A 24690-nucleotide genomic window follows, 5' to 3' on the forward strand; every position below is an offset into this window, starting at 1 on the left:
TTAACAGAAAAAACAAACTGCCTGAAAAACTCAATGGTCCAAGCAGCACCCGTGAAGGCAAAGGGATAGTAGACATTTCGGATTAAGATCCTGCATCGGACTGAGAGTGTGGAGGCAAGATATCCAGTATAAAGTGAGAAGAAATCCAACTGAATGAATTGTACCATTTGTTGCACTGCTGTATTTGGATCTTTTATTATGAAAATAACTGGATTGACAACGTAATAGTTATTGCAAAAGCTGGTCTCACATCCACAACATCAGTGTGCGATCAGTGAACAAACATATGCTTTCACTATGAATCATGGATTGGCTCAAAATTACTTTCTTTATTGATATTTCACCTGAAGTAAACTTTGCACAACATCTTCTGCTTTTGAAGTGTCTTCTATTCTGAAAATGTAATCCTTTGAGCCCTAGAGAAGATGTTGATAAAATCACATCAATTAATAAATTACTTTGAAACAGTTTATTTTCCAATTTCTCCTCTATATTTTACTGAATACACATTGGTTATTAAATCTCAAATTTCTGCTATTTCTCAATAAGTTTGGACTCAATGAGCAATAACTCCCTTAAAAAGGATTTTCTTTTTCTTACAAAGCGTATCGGCATTTAAAAATATTGGGTCTTCACAAGAATTCATTATGGGAAGCAACTCTGTTCAGCGATGAAGAATTCATCTAAAAAACCCAGAAAATCTGTTAAACTACTTTCATTCTTCAAATACTTTAAAACTGAAAACACCAAGGAATCAAACATAACTGCAAAGCTTTATTTGTGCAAACAGGCCTCAAACACCTTGAGCAAACTAACAATTTGAATATCCACAATTATTTTACTTTGAAGATGAATCAAATTGGATTAATAGGTTTCAAATATGGATATACTGACCCCTGGTGGACTGATTTTATCTATTTGGACATCACAAAATCTAACTAGACTGTTTAACAGTATTTTGTTCTGATTATATTGCCAAACCTTTAGAATGAAATAAGGTAACATAAGTGGACCTCCCACCCATTCTGTATTGCACAATATGGTATAATTTCTACCTTTTACTAAAATGCCATTGGCTCATATAAAACTCAATTTCTAGTTCACAGTAACATTGGCATGATTCTTCAAAATTTTTATAAAACTTTCTGTAACATTTCAGCATTGTTTCTGGCTTAACTGATAGATATTATGACAAAGAAGGCCTTTAATACATTGACCTCCATCAGGGTTTTGAGAATAGAAGTTGGGATGTTATGGTACCGTTTTACAAGACATCAGTGAGGACACATTTAGAGTATTGTGTTTGATTTTGGTCACCTTGCCATAGGATGCTGGAAGCTGGAAAGTCATTAAGCTGGAAAGGGTGAAGAGAAGATATACGAGAATGTTGCCAGGTCTCAAAGACCTGAACTGTGGGGAGAGGTTTGTTAGATGATGAGTTTATTCCTTGCACTAGCACAGAAGGTTGAGAGGTGATCTTAGAGGTATACAAAATCAGAAGGGGTTTTTATCACAGATTATTTTATCCAGAGTAGGAGAATCAAGAACAGAGATTTAAGGTGAGAGGGGAAAGATTTGATAGGAACCCGAGGGGCAACATTTTACACTCAGAGGTAGGTGTGATATGAAACAAGCTGTCAGAGAAGGTAGCAGAGGCAGGTACAATATCAGCATTTAAAAGACACTTGGACAAGTACATGGATAGGAACGTTTTAGAGGGATATTGGCCAAAGGCAGGACTGATGTAGATGGGGTATCTTCATCAACATGGACCGTTGGGCATACACAAACTGTTTCCACACAGTATGACTCTATGACCCTACATGTCAGCAAAGGCTAAGACTGCAGTGTTTCAATTCATGTCGACTTTAAAATATCTTCTTAAGTTTCCTCAGCAAAGCATCCAGTGAACCAAAGCACGGGTGTGAAAGGGTGAAGTGTACACAAATCTAAAGTGAAAACTAAGTCTAATAGGAAGAGCATGATAAGGCAAATGTGAGGGATGCAAAGCTAAACTGTGTGTCTTGACCCGAAACATCACCCATTCCTTCTCTTGAGATGCTGCCTGTCCTGCTGAGTTACCAGCATTTTATGTCTATCTTGTGTGTATTATAATGCAAGAATCCTTACTAGTAAGCAGTTGAATAGGGACTGTTGATTAGCACATGGGAATATGATGCTGTTGCTATCATAAAACATGGACAGGTACATCAATAGGAAAGGTTCGAGGGACTTGGATAAAATATAGGTAAATGGAACTTGCTTAGATGGGGCATCTTGGTTGGCATGGATTGGTTGGGCAGAAGGGCTTGTTTTCGCAATGTATAACGCAACCTTTCAGGGTACAGAATCTTTGGACATGATTGTGGGTGGGGAAGTGCAAAAGAAGAGGCAGTGTAAATATTAATTAAGGAGCCTATTACTAGTAATAACCATGGATATCATAGAATCGTTACTACCCACCTCATCCATGACAACGATAATGTCTATTTAGAATAATCCCTTATTTACAGTAAGCTCATATCCCTATACATCTTATCAAAGTACCTGCCAAAATGTTTGTAAATGATTTAATTGTATCTGCCTACACCACCTCCTCTGTCATCTTGTTCCAGACATTCAGCACCCTCAGTATGAAAAACATACTCTGAAATCGCTTATAAATTCCGCATTACCCACCACCCCCACCTTTGCCCCATCTTAAAGTCCCCTGCCCCAAGAAAAATATATCCCAAAAGGATCATCAGTTGAAGCTATATGGTTTGAGCTTCGAAACAAAAGGGGGTGATCACTTTGCCAAGGGTATCGTACAAACCTAAGAATAAAAGAGTTATAGTAGTTGGCAATTTTAATTTCCCCAATGTTAACTGTGATCTCTTTAGTGTGAAAGGCTAAAATGAGGTGGAATTTTTAAAGTGCGCCCTGGAGCCAGCTGTGTTTTTGAGTCGGTTTACTAGAAAAGGACCAGACTTGATTTACTCTTAGGGAATAAGTTAGTCTAGCGGTTGGAGTATCAGTGGGAGAGTATATTGGAAATAATGATCATAATTATAAGTTTCAATATAGTTATGTCAAGGGATAAGGATGGTCCAGGAAGCCAAGGCTGTTATGGGAGGGAAGGAAAGAGATTGTTGACGTCCTGACATGAGTTTTAAATCTTTGCTAGGCACAGATGAGGTGCCAGATAAATGTAGAACAAATGCGATCCCTTTATGGCTTTCTTGGGGGGAGATCACGTTTAGCCAATTTGAATTCTGCAAAGAGCTAATAACCCATATTATCTTTTGGGAGGTCTCTAGTATAATCCCATCAGAGTGATTATACCTTTTTATTTTTGAGATCTTCCCAGATTGCCTCAGTGAATGAACCCTTTAGCATATCCTCTCTTGAGTGCCTGTTACATTCTCCCTGGTTTGTAATGCAACTCCTCCACTTATTTTACCTCCCTCTCTATCATATTGGAAACATCGAAACCCTGAACTTTGATCCAGGCTCTAAGTTAATCTGCTTTACCAATAATACTTTTTGCAATGAAATAAACACAGTTCAACTCCCATCAATTTTACCATGTTTATTAACCTCATCCTGCCTGACATTTCTTTTGAACTGATGGTCATAACTTCTACCTTTCCATTAGTCCTTCCTTTTTGCTTTTTCCCCAAAAAGCAATAGAAAATCAATGTTTTAAACAGTTTAAAACATTGTATTTCTATTGTTTAACAATGCAATGAAATATGTAATTTATGCACATTAATTATTTTTCAGTCGCTTTAGTGCCTTTGTTTTTATTTCTTGTTAGAAATGTTTTGCTCTTTCGCAAGATTAAATATGGTACATACATACATAGAATTCAATGGTTCAATAACAAGTTTATAAGTAATAAAAATAAAAATAATTATCAACCTACTCTTTCCATTTTATATGGAGCCACCACACTTTGTTCTTTGATTAAACAGATCTAAAGAAGAGAATGAAACAAATGAATGCTGTTGTAACATACTGAAGTTTACATTTCAAACTTGAGGTCTTCAAGTGACCAAGATTTTAGCTGGTTGCTCGCAGATCTGCGGATTACTGATCAGTCAAGTGAAATGCAATAGGCATGTAGATTCTAATGAGTGTAATCAAGTACCACAATTACAACATTTTCTTTGCAGCCTTTATGGTTTGCCCCAAGTTTTTCTCTTACCTCGCCCACTCTGCAAATTATTTAAGATATTTGCGCTCCTCTAATTGCCGGCCATGCTTTCAGCTGGAAGAGCATGAGCTTTGGATTCCCTCTCTATGTCAGCAAAATACCTTTTATTGCAACAATGTTTATGGCATCTTTTAAGGTTGCTTTCCATGTAGTTCAGTACTAATACATTGACCATCTTGCCCTGCCCATCACTCAAGTTCTTAAATATAAATTTGCTGTCAAACAATCAAGAGCCACAAAGAGACACTAGAAAAAAATCGATCACTTCCCACATCTCAAGAACCATCTGCTAATAAAGGCAGACATTGACAATGAAACTTTCACTTTCAGTGCCATCTGTGAAAAAATACTTGAAAAACCTTCCAATATACTGCCAGGTTAAGTGAGCCACCATTATTGTCTGCTCCCCGGCCGGCTTCCCCAGAGTTGAAGGATTAATTACTTTGTCAACTCCCATGGGTAGGACATATTGCTCACATGCTTGACAAAAGATTCTCAAAACAGACTCTCTATTCTGAGTTCTGCTACTGATGGGCAGAGAAATTGATGCAGGATATTCTCAAAATCTCCTTATAAAGATGACATTCTCAGATACTTTTGAGAATCCCTGGCCATGTGTGCTCAATGTTGAGATGGAGCATTTAGAGCGTTATTGAGAACCCTGAATTTGTTTGTTGCCCACTACAAAAGTGGAAAATGCCTGCTGCTTCCCCATCAAGTACTTCCAGTCCTATTGACTAAACTTTTCACTCCCCTAACTTTCTTCAAGTTAAAGGTATAGCCATGGGAACTTACATGGGGCCCAGCTAGACCTGCCTTGTTGTACATTACGTCAAACAGGTCTTGTTCCAAACGTACAGTGGCACCATCCCCAACTATTTCTCTGCTACATCAATGTCTGCATCGAGGTTTCCTCCTGCACACATGCAGACCCTGTTGATTTCATGAACTTTACCACAAACTTCCACCCTGCCCTGAAATTCACTTTGACTATCTTAGACACCTCTCCCCTTTCTCAATCTCTTTGCTCTTTGTCTTCATAATAGGGGACAGACTATTGACTGGAATCTAAGCTAAGCCCCCTGATTCCCAGTTCTCTGGACCACACCTCCTCCCACCCTGCCTTTTGCACAGACGTCATCCCTACTCTCAATTTCTCCATTTCCGCTGCATCTGCATCCTGTAGTTTTGCTCTTACTCCCCCTCCTCAAAGAGGGAACAAAGATAAAGTTCCCCTGGTCCATATCTTTCACCCCACGGGCCTTTGCATCCAACACATGATTCTTCAACATTTTTGCCATGTTCAACTTGATCCCACCACCAATCACATCTTCCATTCCCCACCCCTTTCCGGTGAGACAGAATTTCACGTGTACTCTCTCTAACCTCATTTGCTGCATGCAGTGCTCCCGATGTGGCTTATTTTACATCAGCCAGAACAAGCATAGACTAGGTCACCATTTCGCCGAACACTTGTGCTTAGTCCATCAAGGCCTGCTGGACCTCCAGGTTGCTAACCATTTAACTCCCCTCCCCACTCCCATACTGACCTGGGCCTCCCCCATTGCCAGAGTGATGCCATACACAAGCTGGAGGAATAGCACCTCATATTCTGCTTTGGTAGCTGCTATCTCAATGGTATTTCTTCAATTTTAGGTAATTAACCAACAACCTATGCCCCCTCCACCTCCCCCCACCCCCCCCCCCCTCTCTGTTCCTGTGCTCCACATCTCCCAATATCCCATTCCCCCTTTTCCCTTCACCTAGTTCCCTTCCACCTGTATCTCTTCCTCTGCCTTCACATGTTATGCTTCCCTCCTTATCTCGCAACCTTTTGTTTTCTTTTCACTGGCCTTTAAGCATCTCTGTACATCCATCCACCAATCAAACCCTCCTTACCTGTAACTACCTATAACTTGCCTGGCTTTTTCCTGACCTTTCTTATAACTTTCTCCCTGCCACCTACTACAATCAGTCGGAAGAAGGATACTGACCCAAAACATCATCGATCCATGTCTTCTGGAGATGCAGCCTGACCCACTAGGCTACTCCAGTACTTTGTGTCTTATTTTGTAAACCAGTATCTATACTTTCTTGAGTCTACCTCCATTCCTATCTTTGCCAATCTGCTTATCAGGGCCAAATGAACTGAAGTGGAAACAGGTTTTCCTTGAAGGACTACACAACAATAATGTGCACACAGAAAAAAAAAGAGCAGAAGTTACCAGAGCTTCTTACCTGCTGGCATGTAATGCAGAATCCACTAATTCGATTTCTGGAAAAGCAGGATTTATTACAAATAAATATAAGTTTAGAACCAACTATTACACTTCAAATTGAACGTTAACCTAAATGTGAATAAAACTGAACTTACTCTTCATAAAGATATCCAGAGTTCTTATCTTCTATCTCTTCAATTCTGCTGCAGTCTCTGAATGGGAACTATAAATTTTCCACGGTCAGTGTATATCAACGATACTAATCTCTAACATTATAGGCATGGATGAGAATTAAAACAAAGTAATTACTTAGTAGAAGATGGGCATTAGACCAAAAATTGACGATGGATTCTAAATATAATTCTTCACAGTAAAAGTGGAAATATTCCAATCCTACTTTAAAATTGCACAAATATGATGTTATTTTATAAATTGGGTATTCCTAGTCCAAGACTTGTAACCTACTAATGAGAATCAATTTCAAAAAAAGTTTTCAAACTGGATGAAGATGATGTTTTAATATCTCTCATACTTTGAGTCTGTTCCTGGACTTTTCATGGACGTTAAAACTCCCCTCTATGGTACACTGTGTCCCAAGACTCAGCTGTGTGTCCATTCTGCTATTTAGTTGCTTAAACCCTAAGAATTTCATCAGCTTACAGCCCATCCCAACAGGCTGGTTTGATAGTTTTTTTCAGTTTAAGCCACAACTGGTTCCTGTCTAAAATGACACACTTATAGGCAGAAATATATTTCTTTATTGGTTTGGGTCGTGGAAATCTTCAACTATTGTCTGTTCCTGTCTTGCTACACAATCTACATACCACCAAGAACTACAATCCCACAGAAATATCTTCACTGACGAATACTCCAATTCCCTATCTGTTAAATGGAACCTGTTACCATAAGGACTTTGCCCTACATTCATCAACTTTATCACACTCTAGCACCTTGTTTCCCTCCCATTTTCCCCATTTCATTTCAATAAACTTCCAATATAAATGTAACTTAATAGCTATATAATTGGCCTTTGTAACTTAAGCTTTTTGTTTACATTTGCATGCATGTGTAGACTGTAATTCTGGAGGAATTCTAGACTTCAGGGGCTTACTAATTGTATACCCATCAGTGGCATAACTACTCAGTTAGCCAAAAACAGAAGAATGTAAATATCTCAGGTGATACCAGGCCAGAGCAGGCTGCAGAGGTTTAGAGGGATAAAACCACAAGGAGCTTTCAAAATAAGAATGAAAATGTTTTGAAGGGATAAGTGTGTAGTATTTTGCAAACAGCTCTACAACCACTATTTACTGTTAACTGATTGTAGGCTATTGAAAAATTTAACCAAAGAGAACATGAGGAATTTCCAGTCAGGTCTGACTTTTCTGTCTTGTTTAAAATATATTTTGAAATACAATTAAAAATATATAGTTAGATTGATATTTCTGACCATAATAAAGTTCTGCACTAACTTCTAAAAAATATGCATGTTGTTTATTAAGGAAGTTTTCAGTACATCTTCCATTCATTTGCCTATAACTTTATTTCCATTACACCAATGCATTACAAAATTAAACTGAGCTAAAGATTTTACAATGCTTCTAACGTCTTCCATATACTGGCCGATGTGTTTTTCCTACTTAATCTACGCTTTCTGTTATGTGCAATCTTATTCTTGTTTGCTCACACATCATGCCACCATCCTGCAGCCTTTTATTTTTAAATGAACAATCCCAATTTACAGCATAGGATGACTTTTTTTAACTTTCATATACTTTGTCAGTCTAATCAGTATTTCTGTTGAACAACTGTGATACATTTCCTTCCTCTTTTATTCTTAATGAATGCAAATTGCAAACCATTACCTAAAAGGTGTTGACATGCACAAAGTTGTACAGCGTGTACAGCAAAAGCATTTCAACATGCCAACTCGAAAGATTTCATACTTAAATTTTGGTGAAATGGTTAGCATGAATGCTCTTGCATCAGCTGTCTGATGGCAATTTTGGCAACTTTTTATTATTTTCTGAATCAATCCTTCTTTCACTCTCTATTGTCCACCATCTTTGAACATTTTGCATTTATGTATTTTTGCACATCCTCTCCTCTTCCCTTTTGAAAAGATATTGGGTGGTGTGGATGTCCTGGCATTGTGAGAGAAGGAAGGGTACTATTAGAGCAATAGGATAGGCTATCTGCAGGATTTGGCTCATTAGGTGTATCTACTGAGGATAGTTATTGATTGCATCATTACAAAAATCTGACCAGGGCAAGGGGCAGAAGAAGATATATGCAGAGAGTAAATGTAATATAGAGGCAAGTGTACCAATGAAAATAGCACCAACTATGTTGGAAATAGAAATAATTAGCTGAAGAACTAAAAGGAGAATAAATTAACAGCGAATTTAAATCACGTCATTTACACTCAACACTCACTTTTAAAAATAAGTATTATGCAACCCGTCATTTTTTTCCCCAAGTAATGTGCAGATATGCAAATATTGATTAGGGTACATCACGGATTAAGAATGTAAAAAGACATCATAAAAACAGCACCTTTAAAATTGGTTCTGATATTTGATCTGGTTCAAAGATCAATGATTTGGAACAAATCTTCAGGGAGCCTTTGATTGTTCTGCAATAAAGACACAATGCTGATGTCAGATGTGTTATGATGCTAATTATTACAATGAGCACAAACAGTACGATCTCTTTCTCTGCCCCACATTGAATATATGGTTGAAAAAAGTAGAAAGTGCTGAATAAATGTTCTTTAGCTGAATTGCCACTAAAATATGGGTAAAAACAGATGAAACCAATGGAGGTACTTAAAGGCTGAATCAGATGAACGAAAATATAAATAAGGTCACAAAGTTGTACAGCATAGAACAGGTCCTTTGGCCAACCACATTTATGCCAACCATCATATCTATCTTTAAACTAATTACTTTTACCTGCATTAATACCATACCCCTCTATGACCCGCTCATTAAGTATTTGTCCAGATCCCTTTTAAATGTTGCTACCATTCCTCTGCAACATCCTCCAACAGCTCATTCCAAACACCAACTGATCTTTGTGTGAAAAATGTCCCCTTAAATCTATTCCCTCTGGTTTTAGACACTCCTACCATAGGAAACAAGCTCTGTCTACAGTGCCCTCTGTCTAAAGACCCATCATTTATTTATTTGCTTCTGTACTCCACAATTTGAGATTTGTAATATTAAAAAAATCACATGTGGTTAAAGTGCACAATGTCAGATTTTATTAAAGGGCATTTTCATACATTTTGGGTTACAGCTGGGTTTATACATAGTCCCCCCATTTCATGTGTCCCAAATATAATGTTTGGGACACGTGGATTCCCAGGATTTGTAATTGTTCAGGTGTGTTTAATTGCCTCCTTAATGCAGGTATAGGAGAGCTCTCAGCGCCTAGTCTTTCCTCCAGTCCTTCCATCACCTTTGAACACTTTTATTGATGTTTATCAAATTGAGGACCAATGTTGTGCCAATGAAAGTCAAAGAAGCCATTATGAGACTGAGAAACAAGAATAAAACTGCTAGAGACATCAGCCAAAACTTAGGCTTACCAAAATCAACTGTGTGGAACATCATTAAGAAGAAAGAGAGCACTGGTGAGCTTACTAATTGCAAATGGACTGGCAGGCCAAGGAAGACCTCCACAGTTGATGTCAGTCAAATTCTCCCTATAATAAAGAATTGTACAGGAGCCTACCAGGGAGAAGGCAATTTAATGTTGTGTAAAGAACTGGATTTGATAAGGGAACTCGAGGTAAAGGACTAATTAGGAGGTAGTTTTAATCTACAATTTGAGAGGGAGAAGGGTAAACTGGAGGTGTCTGTGTTACAGTTGAATAAAAGGGACTATGGAGCCATGAGGGAGGGGCTGGCCAAAGTTGACTGGAAAGATACCCTAGCAGGGATGATAGTGGAATGACAATGGCAGGCATTTCTGGGAATAATACAGAAGGTGCAGGATCAGTTCATTGCAAAGAGGAAGAAAGTTTCCATGGGGATTAAGGGTCGACCGTGGCTGACAAGGGAAATCAGGGACAGTATAAAAATAAAAGAGAAGTACAACATAGCAAAGAATAGCAGGAAGCAAGAGGATTGGGTAATGTTTAAAGAGCAACAGAAGATAACTAAAAAGGCAATAGGGGGAGAAAAGATGAGGTACGAAGGTAAGCTAGCCAAGAATATAAAGGAGGATAGTAAAAGCTTCTTTAGGTATGTGAAGAGGAGAAGATTAGTTAAGACCAAAGTTGGACCCTTGAAGACTGAAAAAAGTGAATTTATTATGGGGAACAAGGAAATGGCAGATGAGTTGAACAGGTACTTTGGATCCGTCTTCACTAAGGAATACACAAACTATCTCCCTGATGTATTAGTGGCCAGAAAATCTGGGGTGGCGGAGGAACTGAAGGAAATACACATTAGGCAGGAAATGGTGTTGGGTAGACTGATGGGACTGAAGGCTGATAAATCCCCAGGGTCTGATTTCTGCATCCCAGGATACTTAAGGAAGTAGCTCTAGCAATTGTGGATGCATTGGTGTTCATTTTCCAATGTTCTATAGATTCAGGATCAGTTCCTGTGGATTGGAGTGTAGCTAATGTTATCCCACTCTTTAAGAAAGGCGGGAGAGAGAAAACAGCGAATTATAGACCAGTTAGCCTGATATCGGTGGTGGGGAAGCTGCTGGAGTCAATCATAAAAGATGAAATAGCAACACATTTGGATATCAGTATCAGGATCGGTCCAAGTCAGCATGGATTTACGAAGGGGAAATCATGCTTGACTAATTTTCTGGAATTTTTTGAAGATGTAACTAGGAAAATGGACAAGGGGGAGCCAGTGAATGTAGTGTACCTGGACTTTCAGAAAGCATTTGATAAGGTCCCACATAGGAGATTAGTGGGCAAAATTAGGGCACATGGGGGTAGAGTGCAGACATGGATAGAAAATTGGTTGGCAGACAGGAAACAAAGAGTAGAGATTAACGGGTCCCTTTCAGAATGACAGTCATTGGCTAGTGGGGTACCGCAAGGCTCGGTACTGGGTCCGCACCTTTTTACAATATACATCAACGATTTAGATGAAGAGATTCAAAGTAACATTAGCAAATTTGCAGATGACACAAAGCTGGGTGGTAGCGTGAACTGTGAGGAGGATGCTATGAGAATGCAAGGTGACTTGCACAGGTTGGGTGAGTGGGCAGATGCATGGCAGGTACAGTTTAATGTGGAAAAATGTGAGGTTATCCACTTTGGTAGCAAAAACAGGCAGGCAGATTATTATCTAAATGGTGTCAAGTTGGGAAAAGAGGAAGTACAATGGGATCTGGGGGGTCCTTGTTCATCAGTCAATGAAAGTAAGCATGCAGGTACAGCAGGCAGTGAACAAAGCGAATGGCATGTTGGCCTTCATAACAAGAGGAGTATAAGAGCAAAGAGGTCCTTCTACAGTTGTATAGGGCCCTAGTGAGACCACACCTGGAGTATTGTGTGCAGATTTGGTCCCCTAATATGTCCACTCTAAATAAAACTATATATAACTTAATAACCATGTAGAATTTGAAATGGTCATGCAAACTTGCAATGAAGCATGAAATTAGTCACCAGGAGATTAGAAAAAGCATCTGAAGAGACAGCAAAAAGTCCCCCTCCCCCTTATTACCAAATCAGAAATAACAAACCTACCCATACAACAACTAAAAATGCCTAAACCGATTCAGCTGTAAACTGTGAAATCCAATAACCTAATGTGACTAGGTGAGTAAAAATATAATTATTGATTATTTTGAGACATATCTTACAAGAACAACATGATAGTTGTTTTTCCACCTTTATTTGTTCTTAGGTTGGATTAAAAATAAATAGGACTGTGCAGCATTTACAAACATTTCATACAATAAAGCTGATACAAGGTACTTAGGGTGGGTATCGATTAATTATAGACAACAGATTTAAAAAAATAATCTAACCACACTGATTCACTCAGGGTGTATCATGATCTGCTCTACGGTATGAAGTGTATAGCAAAACTTGCACAGAGAGTAGTTTCTTCAGCGGACCACAAATTTATTTTAAGAGCAGAACATAAAGTGCTGGAGAACTCAGCAGGTCAGGCTGGATCTATGGGGGGTCCGAAGAAGGGTCTCGACCCAAAACATCACCTATTCCTTCTCTCCAGAGATGCTACCTGACCCGCTGAGTTACTCCAGCATTTTGTGTCTATGGAGGGAATGGCTAGGAGACGTTTAGGGTCGGGTCCCTTCTTCAGACATTTTGTAAGGGGTTGGGAAAGATCGAAAATGTCACGTATTTAAATATGTTGTTACGAATATAACTAGTAGTGTGGGAGAAAATTCCATGAGCCATAGTTGTCACATACATACCCAAAAGTAGAAATGTAGAAAGTTACAGTGTGTAAACAAAATAGATATTACAAGTTTTGTATTCTCCTTGTACCAATCAAATGCCAAATTCAAAATTCTATATTTTGAAATGGCAAAGCAAAAAGTAGCATGTTCTCTAGAAAGGCTTATCCTAAAATAATTGATCGGAAGGGTGTGATTTTCAGTCAGGGCATCTATATTATTCAGTCAGTGAGCTGTAGATGTAATGTGGACGCCATGACGTAATCACGGGCATTTCAGGATGGCGTGAAAAATTACCCATGACGTACTACGGCTTTTTCGCCAAGTGCAGTATCTTGCTCAGCTCTATGATCTTTGATCATAGTCTCCCAACACTTATACTCAATGCCTCAGCTTCCATTCTACTCTGTTCACGTGGTTTCCTGTTTCTAGGGAACCATACACATGCATCATGTTTCTGTTCAGCAACATTCCCCAGGGCACTGCCATTCACTGTCTATGTCCTGCCCTGGGTTACCTTCCTACAAAGCATCGCTTTGCACTTGTCCATGTTAAAATGCATCTGCCATTTGCTTGCTCACTTTCTCAGTACATCTACATCCCTAACCTTTAGTCCACTGCACTCTCAATTGTGGTGTCATCTGCAAACTTATGAATCTCACTACTGACATTTTCATGAAATCATTAAAATATCATTAAGGCAAGGATAGCAATGCTTTGCTCTGCATGCAACAGTAACTTACTGGAATGATCATTTATCATGTGATTGTGGACGACGGCAGATGATTACTTCACCATGATCCTAAACTAATATTTGAAAATTTGCCAAATCAGATGGCAATTATGTGCAGATCTTTACCGTCAATTCTGCCCTATTCGAGGATGAGTTAAAAAAAAATATATATATTTTCAATAATGTTCCAAGGAAAATGGGCAAAAATATCACAAAACATCTATTTCACGGTGCAAGCACTAAATACACCATGGTTTCAAACGTACAACAAGCTTAGACTAATTTTCCAACTTGCAAATAACTTTTGGGAACATTTTCCCCAAATTAGTCCTGCTTCATCTTTATAAGTTTATTTTCTATATAAAAGTTCTACAGTACAGAGCCTGGTATTTGTCAAGCAATGGACAACTTGAGATTGGAACAGCTCTGTTTGAATATACCAATAAAAAGTCTGGTTGCAGGGATTTAACCCGAAACATCAACCATCCTTTCCCCCCCAGCCCCACCCACCACATCCAACACCATAGATGCCGCTCCACCTGCTAAATTCCTCCAGCAGATTATTGTATCAATAATAAGAAACGGGTACCAATAACACTGCATAAAACTAGAGTTCATATGTACAGTACCTTTTCTCTCCTTTGTTGTTGGTAAATACATGATAAAATGTGTGATGGTCAAAGTAATACTCTTCAAGGTCGAGCAGCAACAGAGTAAACCTATTTGGTATAAAAAAAATGAAGAAAAACAGAACACGATAAAGAAATGATCTATTGCCATAGAAAGCTGCATATCCAGATCAGTTTAAAATATTTTGGAAGGAACAGCCATTAAATTTATTTGATGTGAGATCTCCTATGCCATACTCACCTGCAGCTGTTGATTGCACAGGAACACAAGAAAATAGCAATGGGAGGAGGTCACCTACCCCCTCAAGCTTGCACACTCCAGGTTTACTCCAGGCCTCAATTCCTCCTCTATGCCAGATCCCCTTAATCCTCAATCTCCCAATTAAAAAATATAGATCTACCTCCACTTTAAACATTTCTAATGATCCTGCCTCCACAACTCTCTGGGTTAGAGAATTCCAGAGATTCAGAACATTCTGCAAGAATCATTTTCTATGCACCTACATAAACCGGTTTTGCAGAGGGAAGTCGACGTATAGTTAAAACAAAACATGTTTTAAAGACTTTTAGACCAACAGAACTTTCAAATATTTAATACCTCTAGCATCCCAATAATGTACGAAAGTGTATTCCAAATTTTCGACACCAATCTTGACACCATACAGTAAAAATGTGGGAAATAAAGACATGCTTTAAGGAAGGAAGAAGTAGAGAGTTTTGGCAGAATCTGAATTGGCAGTGAGGAATGAGTTACAGGCTAGAAATATAGGTCCACACATACCTTGGAGGGTTATAGTGATGGAATAGTTGACAGATGAGGAATGAGGGGCAGATGGAGTGTATCTTGGAATTTGATATCAATGACGGGAAATGTAAAATCAGGGAGCAAGTGTGAATCAATGCTGTGGCTCTGGCCAAAGAGATACATTGGAGGCAATTCTCTGGCTAGAACTCCAAGTGTGTCAAAAAACTGAAGGAGAAGAGAAAGATAACTTCTAACAAGGTCATTTTCCATGAATGACCTTGATTATAGGCATTTCCATCAATGCTTACCCCAATTAAACACTTTTATTCCACAATAATTAACATTGAAATAATGCATCTCAGGTCCACAATTAGTCAAACCTGAGAAAAAGATGTTACGGTAAGTGAAAGAAACAGTGAAACCAAGATCAAAATGGTCAGGTGCAGGGTGGGACACCAGCATGGTGGTACAACTGGTAGAGCCGCTGACTCACAGCATCAGAGATTCTGGTTCGATCCTGACCTCGACTGCTGTGCATACAGAGTTTGCATGTATTCCCGATAATCATGTGGGTTTCCTCCCATATCCCAAAGATGAACACGTTTGCAGGCATCTAAAATTGCCTCTAATGTATTGGGAGTGGATGAGAAAGTGGGATAACATGGAACTATTGTGAATGGATGATGGAAGGACCTATTTTTAATGCTGTATCTCTAAACTAAGAAGTGCAGATGATGGAATCTTGCATAAAACACAATTCAGGTCAGACAGCATCTGTGGAGGGAATAGATAGGTGGCATTTCAGGTAAAGACCCTTCTTCAGAACAATTAATTGGGGAGGGGTGTGGGGATAGCTGGAGAAGAGGCAGGGGTGGGACAGAGCCTGGCAGGTTATAGGTGGATACAGATTGGGATAGTATAATTGACCGTTGGGTGGACAAAATCTACAGACAAAAAGAAGACAAATGGTGTTAATAAGGAGAGAAGAGTGAAATGTAAAGTCAGTGGAAGAGATAAAGGTGGAATGGGACAGAGGGGAGGGAAAGCGGGGGTGGAGAGAGGGAGAAATGGGTGCGCACTGGAGTGTGGGTGGGGCTGATGCTGACACTAAATTTCCAGTTTGCCCCTCCAAGAAGTATAGTCATAGACAATATCTTAAACTAGGGGTGGCACATTGGTAGAACTGCTGCCTAACAGCCCCAGATAACTGGGTTTGATCTGGCCTTGGATGCTGTGTGTGTGTGTGAAGTTTGCAATTTCTTCCTGTGACTATGTAGGTTTCTGCCAAGTGCTCCAGTTTCTTTGACATCCCAACGACGTGCAGGTTTGTAGGTTAAGTGGCCTCTGTAAATTGCCCCTAGTATGCAAGGAGTGGATGAGAAAGTGGGATAACATAGAACTAGTGTGAACCAGTGATCGTAGGTCAGCGTGGACTTGTTGAGTGGAAGGGTTTTTCGAACAATTAATCTGGCCATTTCCTAGCCATCGCTTCTCACTAAGTGCATCAACATTGATGTCAAAGATCAGTTCCCAAACCATGATGGCAGATGGGGTTCAATCAGTCAATGTTGGAATTGTCCACAGAGGTCCTGACCCTTTCAGATCCCAAACTTTGTATTGCACACCAGCTGCTGTATAGATTTCACAAAGCAAGGTCGTGATCCAATGGCAGAGGAAGGGGAAATGTAAGACAACTGGAGATCTGGTTATGTCCCATGGGTTTTAATGCTCACACGTAATTCAGCCAACACTTGGGTGCAATCCTGTGCACCTTAACACAAGATTACATGCATGCCAACCGTTGAAAGGAACAAGCCATGTTCAGAGTGCTGTCTCAAAAAGAATCGTCAATATAATATTTAATTGGGAGGTCATAACATTGGATATTGCAAAGTCTAGGGACTATTAATGGCCTGACTGAATATTTCAGACTTTTACTTCATAACCAGCCACACCTTTACTTCATAACCAGCCACATCACGCTGTTCACTGCACCATTAACTCTGACATTTATCCAACCAAAGTGAAAGATTGCGCAGTACGTTCTGTCCACAAAAAGCAGGATAACACCGATTCAACCACTTTCTGCCCCATCAGTCTACGTTCAACATCAAAGAACAGTTAGAAATATTTGATGGTATCATGCACTAATTGTTCATCAACGTGATGGTCAGTTGGATTTTGTTAGGAACGCTCAGGTCCAGAACAAAACAGCTCTGATCCAAATATGAACAAAAGAACCAATATGAAAGTTAGCACGACAATATCTTATAGAAACATATAAAATTATAAAAGGACTGGACAAGCTAGATGCAGGAAAAATATTCCCAATGTTGGGCGAGTCCAGAACCAGGGGCCACAGTGTTAGAATAAAGGGGAGGCCATTTAAGACTGAGGTGAGAAAAAACTTTTTCACCCAGAGAGTTGTGAATTTGTGGAATTCCCTGCCACAGAGGACAAATCACTGGATGGATTTAAGAAAGAGTTAGATAGAGCTCTAGGGGCTAGTGCAATCAAGGGATATGGGGAGAAGGCAGGCACGGGTTATTGATTTGGGACAATCAACCATGATCACAATAATGACGGTGCTGGCTCGAAGGACTGAATGGCCTCCTGCACCTATTTTCTATAATACAAAAGCCACACCTGTATTTGGCATTGTAACATAAAAGTCAATGGGAATCCGAAGGAAAACAGCCTCGTACAATGGAAGATGTAGGTCAATTTCAGCTAAGGCATTGCTGGAAGAGTTCTTCAGAAAGGTCACAGAAGCAAAAAAAACATGGAAAATAGTAATAGGATTAAGTCTGCTCTGCCATTCAATAGGATTGTGGCTGGTCATTTAAATTTCCTACGCTGTTCCTGCTTTTTGTCTTTTAACCCTTGATCCATTTGGCTATAGAAATATTATTACTCCTTGCATATACTTAATGATCTGACCTTGAATTTAATTCTGTGTTCAACAAATCCACTGGTTCAGCATTTTCTGGATGAAGATGGTTCTTGTCTCAATCCTAAATGGCCTATCCCATATCCCTGGACTGTGATTTCTGGATCTCTACGTTGCTACTATCAGGAACATCCTTCTTGCACTGAGCTTACCCAGTTCCAATAGGATTTTAAATGCTTCAATAAAATAACCTCACAATCTTCTAAACTGAAATTAATACATCCAATCATCCCAATCTCTCATCACATCAATCAAGTTATCCCAGGAATCGGTCTAGAGCTACACTCCTTCCATTGATCAGATAAGGAGAACAAGAGTGCAGTTCCAAAGCCTATACAATTACAGTAAGACATCCCAGTACCTGCACTTCCTTACTCACCGTAAAGCAATAGAGCATCTTACTTACATTGATTGGTGCACATACTCATCCAACTCCTACTTTCCTCATCTATCAGATAATAATCTGCCTTCCTGTTTTTGTCAACAAAGTGGATAACCTCACTCTATCCACACTATGCTCCATCTCCCATGCGTTTGTTCATTCACTCAACATGCCCAAATTACTCTGGAACATCCATGCATCCTCCTCACAGCTCATTCTCCCATCCAAAGATGTAATCCACAAATTTGGAGATATTAATTTTAATTCCCTTAAGTATTCTATTATATGGGTGTTTCGGTAAATAAGGGTGACATGTTGGCCAAATTTGAAAGTTATTAAATCATAATGAAATACCACAGCATTAAAAATGGGCCCACCTATGATCTCTTTGAGCTAATTTGTGATCAAAATCAACCAAAATTTGACAATTTAACTCTTTCAAAATTTGAAAAAAGAAAAAAAGGTAAAAAAAATTATAAGACATATTGGACATATTGGTCTGATTTCTAAGCTCCCTAACAAAATGCCAGCACCTAACCCACCATGAGGCACGTAGTTTACTCCAGGGTCATTATAATCGCGTTGAGGGCAAAAAAAAAAACGTTATAGCATTGGCGACGTTAGACAACGGGAGGGACTACAGAATGAGACATCGCTAAAATAGGTGAGCAAACTAAATTTTTATTTCATGATTTTAAGTTCTATTCATTATTAAGTATTTAAATGGAAAGCTTAAACACAAAATATGAACAATAAAAAAAGAAACAATAAATATAAAAACAGTTACTCTGCTTTTAATTCATACATTTTACACGTGGCCAAATGGACACTGCTACTCACGTTCTGCTGCAAAAAACTTGGGGCATCAGGGGAGATGGAGACTAGAGATATGGAAGGGTAAGGTGTGAAACGACAGATTCTCAGTCGGAAGAAGGGTCTCGACCCAAAACATTACCCATTCTTTCTCTCCAGAGATGCCAGCTGTCCTGCTGAGTTACTCCAGCATTTTGTGTCTAAGTAAACCAGCATCTGCAGTTCCTTTTCTACACATTTCAACTACCTCCAGCTCATTCCATAAACGCAATACCCTCTGTGAAAAAGAGTTGTCCCTCGGATTCCTATCAAATCTTTCCCCTTAGCTACTGATTAATCAGCAGGAACTGATCCAAAGTCCAAAGAATATTGGAAAATGACTATCAATGTATCCAATATTTCAAGAGCATTTCCTCGGCTACTGTGGGATTCATATTATCATGCCCTGGGAAGTTATCAGCTTTCAATCTCATCAATTTTCATAACAACGTTTTGCTAGTAACATTGATTTATTTAAGTACCTCCTTCTCATTAGCTTCTAGAGCATTTCTGGGAATTTATTTTCGTCTTATTTTGCGAAGACAGAACCAAGATATATATCTTGCAGTTCCTTCCTATATTTAATTGGTCAGCGATTTCTTTGTTCCCCATTATAAATTCCCGTTTCTGACTAATAGGCCTGTCCCATTTACACGACTTTTTAGGCGACTACAGGAGACTATGAGGTCGACACAAGGTCGCCACATGTTGGCCGGAGGTTGCCAGGGTTTCGCCTACATGGTGGTGAGTAGTTCCCGCATTCTCGTAACTAGTCGTGCCTTCATTCAGGTCGCCGCTAATTTTTCAGTTGAACATTTTTTCAACATGTTGAAAAATTAGCACCGGCAAGAATTTTGACGCCATGGAGAGTAGCGAGAATTCTCGTGACGTAGGTGCAGTTGTAGTGGGTTGCCAGGAGGTCGTAGGTTGTCATAGGTTGTCGCCGGTGCTGATTGGTGAGTTTCATTGGCTCATTGGAAAAACTGTAAACAGTAGTTTTCAGAACCAACGATAATAGCCGATCGGTAACGTTAATGTCCGCCGAGCTTCATAGCCGTATATCTCTGGCTTCTTAAAAGTTGTCTCCACTCCTTATCCCCCCCCCTCTCTCCCCCACTCTTTTAAAGGACTAAAGTGACCCTTCCCGTACACTGTGTTTTCACCGTCTTAATTACAGCACCAACCTTCCTGTTCACCGTGGTGTGTGTCTGTATCACATTGGCTTTACACCGTGTGAATTTCACTCAGACAGCGCTCCACCCGCTTGCCCTGTCCCCCGCCTGCATAACTGACTGGTGAAGGAAGCGATGTGTGTATGAATGTGCATGTTCGACTCAGACAGTCGCTGTTCCAGTCGCCAGTTTTTCAGCGACCTGCTACAACTTGACAGTTGCCTGAGAAATCGCCTAAGTGGGACAGGCCCATAAGGCGCCTACATTTGCCTGCACTAACTTTTTTCTATTCACATAATCCACGCTAGCTTTTACTCAGTTATTATGTTCCATATTCTCATTGTCACCCTCTTAATAAATTCCTGAGCCCTTCTTTATTACATTTCAAACCGTTCCCTGAATTTTGGGCCAATTTACATCCTCTCCTTAGATCAACACGATCCCCAATTTCCTTCATTAGTCATAGCTTAGCCATCCTATCCGTTTTATATTTCTACCACACACACAAATGAATAGTTGTTTTAGCTCATCCATGGGGGTCCTTAAATGTTTGCCATTAATGATTACTTGTCAACCCCAAAAGTAAAGTTCCACAATCCATTTTAGCCAATTCTCACGTCATCTCACCATAGTTGAAGTTATTTAGACTTGGGGTCCTCGTCTCGTGATCAACCATGTCATTACTTCTCCATGAAGAAATCTAAGATATTATGGGCACTCATTCTGGAGGGGGTTCACAAAACAAGATCACTAAGTGAGCGTTATTCACTGCACAAAAGACAGTCTTGGATGACCTGCTCCCTAGCTGCCTCCTCAATGTATTGGCCCAAGAAAACATTCCATTTACTCTCCAGGAATTCAGTCCTCACTCTATTGTTCTTAATTTAGCTAGCCAAATCTGTGTAGATTCAAGTTACCTATGATTACAGTTGCACTCTTTTTGTTTGTCTATAATTGCCTGGTTAACGCCACCCCAACATCACCACCACTATCTGGAGGTCCATATACAACTGCATTTGCATTTTCTCCCCCTTAGAATTGTTTTAGGCTAGTTACCTAAATTTGTACAATTCAGTATTCATACCATTGCAGAAGCAGAATATAAGGTGATACTCCTCTAGTTTGTGTGTGCCCTAATTCCAGCAATGGAGAAAACCCAACCAGAAGGGTTGGAATGGGAAGTGGAGTTAAAACAGTTAACAACCAGGAGATCCAGCAGGCCTTGGTTACGCCTGCAATTTGTATATTTATTTGTAAACTAGCATCTGCAGTTCCATGTGTCACTCCTTTACATTGACAAGACCCAGCCTCTTCTATCCTTATCTCACACCTTTTGTCTTTTCATCTCTGGCCTTTGTCCAACCATCTGCCATCAATAAATCCCTGCAACTGTATATGCCTATCACTTGCCAGACTTTGTTCAGCCCCTACCTATCTTCCAGCTTTTTCCTCCCCCCCACTACAATCAGTCTGAGGAAGGGTCCTGATCCAAAATGTCACCTGTCCATGTTCTCCAGAGATGCTACCTGACTCGCTGTGTTACTGCAGCACTTATCTGTTTTTTTTGTAAACCAACATCTGCAGTTCCTTGTGTCTACGTGCAGTTGCATGATTAGTGCATTCGCTTTAATGCAAATAATTTGCACGTTAAAAGATCACACCTGAAGACTTTGTCTTAATATTTTTCATCCCGTTTGCATTATTTTGAAACATGGTCAGTTTGTTTCTCACCCCTGATTTCTCTGGCATCCCTTTGGTTTACCATCCTTTATTCTGTTATTATATCCTTTTCCTTTGTCTCACTGCAAATATTCCCACCACCCTACCATCTTGGTTTTAGCTGCCCACACGAGCAAACACCTCCTTCAAGGACATCAATCCCAATCTTGTCTAGATGCAGCCTTTCCAGTTTGTACTAGTTCCAGCTCCCTTGAACCAGTGGCAATATTCCTGGAATTTCAATTCCTCCTCTTTATACCATGCCCTCTAAAAATATCTGTTTCATACTTTCTTTCTACTTTGTCTAGCATGTGCCACAGATCCAACTATCTTTAGCTGTTTCATCAATGTATTTTCCTCCAATAAGATGGGATGTTCATTGGTGATTGCTCTTATTTATTCTCTTGTTCACTTACACTCACAGTCTGGCTCTTATCCAGCAAGATGTATATAAAATTCAGGGTTGGGCTAAAACAGCTGCTCTAAACAAGTTCTTGGAAATGAGCATCTCCAATGAGAGAATCCAATCAGCTTTCAGTGAGCCTTAATAGCATCACCAATACTGACCTGCTCCACTACCAACATCCTGATGTCACTTACATTGAAAAACACAATGACAATGTCATTGCTATAAGAACAGGTCAAAAGCTGGTTACTCAGTACATCCTTGATTATCTCACATGTGGCAGAATGCCAAGTAAGGAGAATGATGAAATATAAGCCACTGTTTGGATGAGAGCATCTCCTAAAACACTCAAGAAGCTTGACAGGATGAAGGAGGCCACTTGATTTTTTTTAGACGGTGGTTGCCAATTAATCTTTGTCATTGACACCCCATTGTTACAAATGAAAGGCAATAACTTCTCACGGCTTCACCATCAGCACATCCTAAACACAACTTCCACTACCTCAAGGAACCTCATGGACGTAATGGAATCTACTATCAGATCACACAACAGCCTGGTTTGGACATATAACTCACCACTTAAATAACTGGATCAAAATCCTATTGCTCCCTTCCCAACAACACTACAGGAACACCAACTGACTGATTCAACATCATCTTCTGAATGGCATTTACAAATGTGCTTTACATTTTACTAGTAGCCCTGCATAATCACGTGCAATAAAGAAGTGTTTGGAACTGTTCCACCCACTGCATCACAACTGGTTAGACACCATGGACCAACACCACCAGTGTTTTCTTGGTTCTTGGTTGAAATCAATATACGGGGAAGTACTAAACAGGCAGCAAAAACAGTTGGGCATGGTGTTCCTGCCTTGTCCACAAGATACGAGGAGCTATAAAATAATGTGTGCATGCCTATTCGAAAAATAGGTAACAACAACAAATTTAAAGTTGCAAACGACATCATATCAGCAGTCATAGAATAAGTTTTGTGAAATCATTAATAGTTGCAGCCATGCGACAATCATATCAACTCTGGACCAAATCTGCAGGAAACTCCCAACGGGAACAAACTGACTCGACCGCAGCCTGAATGCCGAACCACGAGAACCAGAGGGTTCTTTAATGATGATTCAAAGTTAAAACATTGAGATTAAAAGTTAAGGAGAAATAAGGCATCTGGCTTGGATAAGCAGCACAAAGCCGACGTCAGGCTCCTGCGCGGCCCTGCTCCGGGCAGCCGCTCAGCGGCGTTGGGAAGGCGGACAGTACCCGGTGCCGGGCCCCGGCAGCTGTCAGCTCTGCCCCCGCCTCCCTTGGGCCTGCTCACCGGCCCGGGGTCCGCAACGGCCAACCTGCTCTCTCCACCCCGACATCACCCTGAGCGGCCAAGCCCACCGACACACACCTCTCCTTGCAGCGCAGCTGCTTCTTCACGAACGCCATTCGGACATGAAGAGCGATCGGCACCGATGCAGCACAGACAGACAGACAGCCGGCCGGTACACAACAGGAAGCGGCGACCGCGGGCCCGCCCACCGGCAGGGGGAGTACGCGGGCCCGCCCACCGGCACGGGGAGTACGCGGGTCCGCCCACCGGCAGGGGGAGTACGCGGGCCCGCCCACCGGCAGAGGGAGTACGCGGGCCCGCCCACCGGCAGGGGGAGTACGCGGGTCCGCCCACCGGCAGGGGGAGTACGCGGGTCCGCCCACCGGCAGAGGGCCACACCGCCATCAAGCCCGCCCACCGGCACGGGGAGTACGCGGGCCCGCCCACCAGCAGAGGGCCGCACCGCCATCAAGCCCGCCCACCGGCACGGGGGCCACACCTCTAGTATCTTTGGGCCACACCGACATCAACCCCATTCACCGAATCATCCCCGCCCACCGGCAGAGGGAGAGCCGACCCGTCCACCACCGCCTCCGGTATTGGTGTATGGGGGCGACATCGGCCACTGGAGCCCACCGCCACTAACGCCCACCGCCACTAACGCCCACCGCCACTAACGCCCACCGCCACTGGAGCCCACCGCCACTAACGCCCACCGCCACTGGAGCCCGCCGCCACTGGAGCCCACCGCCACTGGAGCCCACCGCCACTGGAGCCCACCGCCACTGCCGCTCACCGCCACTGGAGCCCACCGCCACTGCCGCTCACCGCCACTGGAGCCCACCGCCACTGGAGCCCACCGCCACTAACGCCCACCGCCACTAACGCCCACCGCCACTGGAGCCCACCGCCACTAACGCCCACCGCCACTAACGCCCACCGCCACTGGA

The 24690-nt window shown here is 41.0% G+C and overlaps 1 protein-coding gene across 1 annotated transcript in view; it reads right to left on the reverse strand.

Annotated features, from left to right (window-relative positions):
• Positions 1-23947, reverse strand: part of nsmaf (neutral sphingomyelinase activation associated factor) — a 93067-nt gene extending 69120 nt beyond the window's left edge. Inside the window, exons 1-7 of the mRNA XM_033019769.1 lie at positions 23819-23947; positions 14182-14271; positions 8974-9052; positions 6573-6640; positions 6437-6473; positions 3908-3958; positions 345-416 (exon numbers count right to left, since the gene is read on the reverse strand). Coding sequence (XP_032875660.1) covers positions 345-416; positions 3908-3958; positions 6437-6473; positions 6573-6640; positions 8974-9052; positions 14182-14271; positions 23819-23856 — 435 coding nt within the window. The 5' untranslated portion in view covers positions 23857-23947. The remainder of the gene's footprint in view (positions 1-344; positions 417-3907; positions 3959-6436; positions 6474-6572; positions 6641-8973; positions 9053-14181; positions 14272-23818) is intronic.
• Positions 23948-24690: the final 743 nt, after the last annotated feature.

The sequence above is a fragment of the Amblyraja radiata genome, chromosome 4, assembly GCF_010909765.2.
Source record: "Amblyraja radiata isolate CabotCenter1 chromosome 4, sAmbRad1.1.pri, whole genome shotgun sequence".
Taxonomy (NCBI): domain Eukaryota; kingdom Metazoa; phylum Chordata; class Chondrichthyes; order Rajiformes; family Rajidae; genus Amblyraja; species Amblyraja radiata.